Below are 6,060 nucleotides of genomic sequence, written 5' to 3' on the forward strand. Positions count from 1 at the left end.
TCACTCCCAGGTGTATGTTATTCTAAATATAAACCACCCTGAACCTCTCGATTAGATTCCAGTCTGAAACTCACTCCCGGGTGTCTGTTATTCTATATTTAAACCACTCTGAACCATTCGATTAGATTCCAGTCTGTAACTCACTCCCGGGTATCTGTTATTCTATATATAAACTCCCCCCCGGACCCCTCGATTAGATTGCAGTCTGTAACTCACTCCCGGGTACCTGATATTCTATGTATAAACCCCCCCCGAACCCTTAGATTACATTCCAGCCTGTAACTCAATCCCAGGTACCTGTTATTCTATATATGAACCCCCCCCCGAACCCCTCGATTAGATTCCAGTTTGTAACTCACTCCCAGGTATCTGTTATTCTATATATATACCACACCGAACCCCTCCAATAAACTCCAGTCTGTAACTCACTCCCAGGTATCTGTTATTCTATATATAAACCCCCCCGAACCCCTCGATTAGATTCCAGTCTGTAACTCACTCCCGGGTATTTGTTATTCTATATATAAACCCCTCGATTAGATTCCAGTCTGCACCTCACACCCTGTTATCTGTTATTCTACATATAAACCGCCCCAAACCCCTCGATTAGATTCCAGTCTGTAACTCACTCCCGGGTATCTGTTATGCAATATATAAACCGCCCCGAACCCCTCGATTAGATTCCAGTCTGTAACTCACTCCCGGGTACCTGCTTTTCTATATATAAAACCCCCCCAAACACCGCGATTAGATTCCAGTCTGTAACTCATTCCCAGGAATCTGTTATTCTATATATAAAACCCCCCCGAACCCGTCGATTACATTCCAGTCTGTAACTCACTCCCGGGTATCTGTTATTCTATATATAAACCCCCCCGAACCCCTCGATTAGATTCCAGTCTGTAACTCACTCCCGGGTATCTGTTATTCGATATATAAACCACCCCGAACCGCTCGATTAGATTCCAGTCTGTAACTCACTCCCAGGTATCTGTTATTCTATATATAAACCACCCCGAACCCCTCCATTAGATTCCAGTCTGTAACTCACTCCCGGGTATCTGTTATTCAATATATCAACCACCCGGAACCCCCCGATTAGATTCCAGTCTGTAACTCACTCACGGGTATCTGTTATTCTATATATAACCCCCCTCCCCGAACCCCTCGATTAGCTTCTAGTCTGTAACTCACTCCCGGGTATCTGTTATTCTATATATAAACCCCCCCGAACCCCTCGATTAGATTCCAGTCTGTAACTCACTCCCGGGTATCTGTTATTCTATATATAAACCACCCCGAACCCCTCGATTAGATTCCAGTCTGTAACTCACTCCCGGGTATCTGTTATTCTATATATAAAGCACCCCGAAACCCTCAATTAGATTCCAGTCTGTAACTCACTCCCGGGTATCTGTTATTCTATATATAAACCCCCTCAAACACCTCGATTAGATTCCAGTCTGTAACTCACTCCCGGGTATCTGTTATTCTATATGTAAACCACTCCGAACCCCTCGATTACATTCCAGTTTGTAACTCACTCCCGGGTATCTGTTATTCTATATATAAACTCCCGCCGAACCCCTCGATTAGATTCCAGTCTGTAACTCACTCCCGAGAATCTGTTATTCTATATATAAACCACCCCGAACATCTCGATTAGATTCCAGTTTGTAACTCACTCCTGGGTATCTGTTATTCTATATATAAACCACCCCGAACATCTCGATTAGATTCCAGTCTGTAACTCACTCCCGAGAATCTGTTATTCTATATATAAACCACCCCGAACATCTCGATTAGATTCCAGTTTGTAACTCACTCCTGGGTATCTGTTATTCTATATATAAACCACCCCGAACATCTCGATTAGATTCCAGTCTGTAACTCACTCCCGGGTATCTGTTATTCTATATATAAACCACCCCTAACCCCTCGAGTAGATTCCAGTCTGTAACTCACTCCCGGGTATCTGTTATTCTATATATAAACCACCCAAACCCCTCGATTAGATTCCAGTCTGTAACTCACTCCCGGGTATCTGTTATTCTATATATAAACCACCCCGAACACCTCGATTAGATTCCAGTCTGTAACTCACTCCCAGGTGCCTGTTATTCTATATATAAACCACCCCTAACCCCTCGATTAGATTCCAGTCTGTAACTCACTCCCGGGTATCTGTTATTCTATATATAAACCGCCCCGAACCCCTCGATTAGATTCCAGTCTGTAACTTACTCCCGGGTATCTGTTATTCTATATATAAACCCACCCGAACCCCTCAATTAGATTCCAGTCTGTAACTCACTCCCGGGTATCTGTTATTCTATATATAAACCACCCCGAACCCCTCGATCAGATTCCAGTCTGTAACTCACTCCCGGGTATCTGTTATTCTATATATAAACCACCCCGAACCCCTCTATTAGATTCCAGTCTGTAACTCACTCCTGGTATCTGTTATTCTGTATATAAACCACCCCGAACCCCTCGATGAGATTCCAGTCTGTAACTCACTCCCAGGTGCCTGTTATTCTATATATAAACCACCCCTAACCCCTCGATTAGATTCCAGTCTGTAACTCACTCCCGGGTATCTGTTATTCTATATATAAACCGCCCCGAACCCCTCGATTAGATTCCAGTCTGTAACTTACTCCCGGGTATCTGTTATTCTATATATAAACCCACCCGAACCCCTCAATTAGATCCCAGCCTGTAACTCACTCCAGGGTATCTGTTATTCTATATATAAACCACCCCGAACCCCTCGATTAGATTCCAGTCTGTAACTCACTCCCGGGTATCTGTTATTCTATATATAAACCACCCCGAACCCCTCGATTAGATTCCAGTCTGTAACTCACTCCCGGGTATCTGTTATTCTATATATAAACCACCCCGAACCCCTCGATTAGATTCCAGTCTGTAACTCACTCCCGGGTATCTGTTATTCTATATATAAACCGCCCTGAACCCCTCTATTAGATTCCAGTCTGTAACTCACTCCCGGGTATCTGTTATTCTATATATAAACCACCCCGAACCCCTCGATTAGATTCCAGTCTGTAACTCACTCCCGGTTATCTGTTATTGTATATATAAACCACCCCGAACCCCTCTATTAGATTCCAGTCTGTAACTCACTCCCGGGTATCTGTTATTCTATATATAAACCGCCCTGAACCCCTCTATTAGATTCCAGTCTGTAACTCACTCCCGGGTATCTGTTATTGTATATATAAACCACCCCGAACCCCTCGATTAGATTCCAGTCTGTAACTCACTCCCGGGTATCTGTTATTCTATATATAAACCACCCCGAACCCCTCGATTAGATTCCAGTCTGTAACTCACTCCCGGGTATCTGTTATTCTATATATAAACCACCCCGAACCCCTCGATTAGATTCCAGTCTGTAACTCACTCCCGGGCCCCGGGGTAAGGGGTGAGGGTTAGGGTTGTGTGGTAGGTGAGGGGTGAGGGGTGGGGGGTCAAGATGAGGGGTCAAGGTGAGGGTTGGGGGGTGAGGGGTGAGGGTGAGGGGTGAGGGGTGGGGGGTCAGAGTGAGGGTGAGGGGTGGGGGGTCAGGGTGAGGGTTGGGGGGTGAGGGGTGGGGGGTCAGGGTGATGGGTGAGGGGTGGGGGGTCGGGGTGAGGGGTGGGGGGTGAGGGGTGGGGGGTGAGGGGTGGGGGGTGAGGGGTCAGGGTGAGGGGTGGGGGGTGAGGGGTGGGGGGTGAGGGGTGGGGGGTGAGGGGTCAGGGTGAGGGGTGGGGGGTGAGGGGTCAGGGTGAGGGGTGATGGGTGAGGGGTGGGGTGTCGGGGTGAGGGGTGGGGGGTGAGGGGTGGGGGGTGAGGGGTCAGGGTGACGGTGCTGATGGGGGTTTCGAGATTGTGGGGGTTTTGCTGTGATATTTTAATCCTGAATTATCAGCGCGACCTCCCCCCCCCCCACCAACCCACCCGGGCCCCCCTCCCTCCCCCTCCCCCTCCCCCTCCCCTCCTCCTCGCCCCCCCCCCCCCCCCTCACCCACCCCGGCCCCCGGCCCCCGGACACCCCCCCCCCCCCCTCACCAGCCCCGGTCTCGGTCCCGGTCGCGGTCCCGGTCCCCCCCCCTCACCAGGACGGTCAGGCTGTCGCTGTCCACACTCGGGAGGCCCCAGTCTCCTTTCCACAGGAACAGCTCCCAGGGAGCGGGAGCCGGAGCCGCCATCAGCGCTTCACCCGCAGCGGCCGTGACCCCGGAAACACTCCCGGGGTCACAGACACTCACCCAGACCCAGACCCAGACACTCACCCAGACACAGACACAGACACTCACCCAGACACTCACCCAGACACAGACACAGACACAGACACAGACACTCACCCAGACCCAGACACAGACACTCACCCAGACACTCACCCAGACCCAGACTCAGACACTCACCCAGACACAGACACAGACACTCACCCAGACACTCACACAGACACAGACACTCACCCAGACACTCACCCAGACCCAGACTCAGACACTCACCCAGACACAGACACTCACCCAGACCCAGACTCAGACACTCACCCAGACACAGACACTCACCCAGACCCAGACTCAGACACTCACCCAGACACAGACACTCACCCAGACACAGACACAGACACTCACCCAGACACAGACACTCACCCAGACACTCACCCAGACACAGACACAGACAATCACCCAGACACTCACCCAGACACAGACACAGACACTCACCCAGACACTCACCCAGACACAGACACAGACACTCACCCAGACACTCACCCAGACACAGACACAGACACTCACCCAGACACTCACCCAGACACAGACACAGACACTCATCCAGACACTCACCCAGACACAGACACAGACACTCACCCAGACACAGACACAGACACTCACCCAGACACTCACACAGACACAGACACTCACCCAGACACTCACCCAGACACAGACACAGACACTCACCCAGACACTCACCCAGACACAGACACAGACACTCACCCAGACACAGACACTCACCCAGACCCAGACTCAGACACTCACCCAGACCCAGACTCAGACACTCACCCAGACACAGACACTCACCCAGACACAGACACAGACACTCACCCAGACACAGACACAGACACAGACACAGACACTCACCCAGACACTCACCCAGACACAGACACAGACACAGACACTCACCCAGACACAGACACAGACACAGACACTCACCCAGACCCAGACTCAGACACTCACCCAGACACAGACACAGACACTCACCCAGACACTCACCCAGACACAGACACAGACACAGACACTCACCCAGACACTCACACAGACACAGACACCCACCCAGACACTCACCCAGACCCAGACTCAGACACTCACCCAGACACAGACACAGACACTCACCCAGACACTCACCCAGACACAGACACAGACACTCACCCAGACACTCACCCAGACCCAGACTCAGACACTCACCCAGACACAGACACTCACCCAGACCCAGACTCAGACACTCACCCAGACACAGACACTCACCCAGACACAGACACAGACACTCACCCAGACACAGACACTCACCCAGACACTCACCCAGACACAGACACAGACACTCACCCAGACACTCACCCAGACACAGACACAGGCACTCACCCAGACACTCACACAGACACAGACACTCACCCAGACACTCACCCAGACACAGACACAGACACTCACCCAGACACTCACCCAGACACAGACACAGACACTCACCCAGACACTCACCCAGACACAGACACAGACACTCACCCAGACACTCACCCAGACACAGACACAGACACTCACCCAGACACTCACCCAGACACAGACACAGACACTCAACCAGACACTCACCCAGACACAGACACAGACACTCACCCAGACACAGACACTCACCCAGACCCAGACTCAGACACTCGCCCATACCCAGACTCAGACACTCACCCAGACACAGACACTCACCCAGACACAGACACTCACCCAGACACTCACCCAGACACAGACACTCACCCAGACACAGACACTCACCCAGACCCAG

At 51.2% G+C, this 6,060-nt stretch overlaps 1 protein-coding gene across 2 annotated transcripts in view; it reads right to left on the reverse strand.

Moving 5' to 3' along the window:
• Positions 1 to 4,256, reverse strand: part of LOC121272849 (metaxin-1-like) — a 116,321-nt gene extending 112,065 nt beyond the window's left edge. For both annotated transcript variants that reach the window (XM_041179665.1, XM_041179663.1), the window contains exon 1: positions 4,128 to 4,256. In XM_041179665.1, coding sequence (XP_041035599.1) covers positions 4,128 to 4,220 — 93 coding nt within the window. In that variant the 5' untranslated portion in view covers positions 4,221 to 4,256. The remainder of the gene's footprint in view (positions 1 to 4,127) is intronic.
• Between the last annotated feature and the right edge of the window lie 1,804 nt (positions 4,257 to 6,060).

This window comes from Carcharodon carcharias, chromosome 36 (assembly GCF_017639515.1).
Source record: "Carcharodon carcharias isolate sCarCar2 chromosome 36, sCarCar2.pri, whole genome shotgun sequence".
In the NCBI taxonomy this organism is placed as follows: Eukaryota; Metazoa; Chordata; class Chondrichthyes; order Lamniformes; family Lamnidae; genus Carcharodon; species Carcharodon carcharias.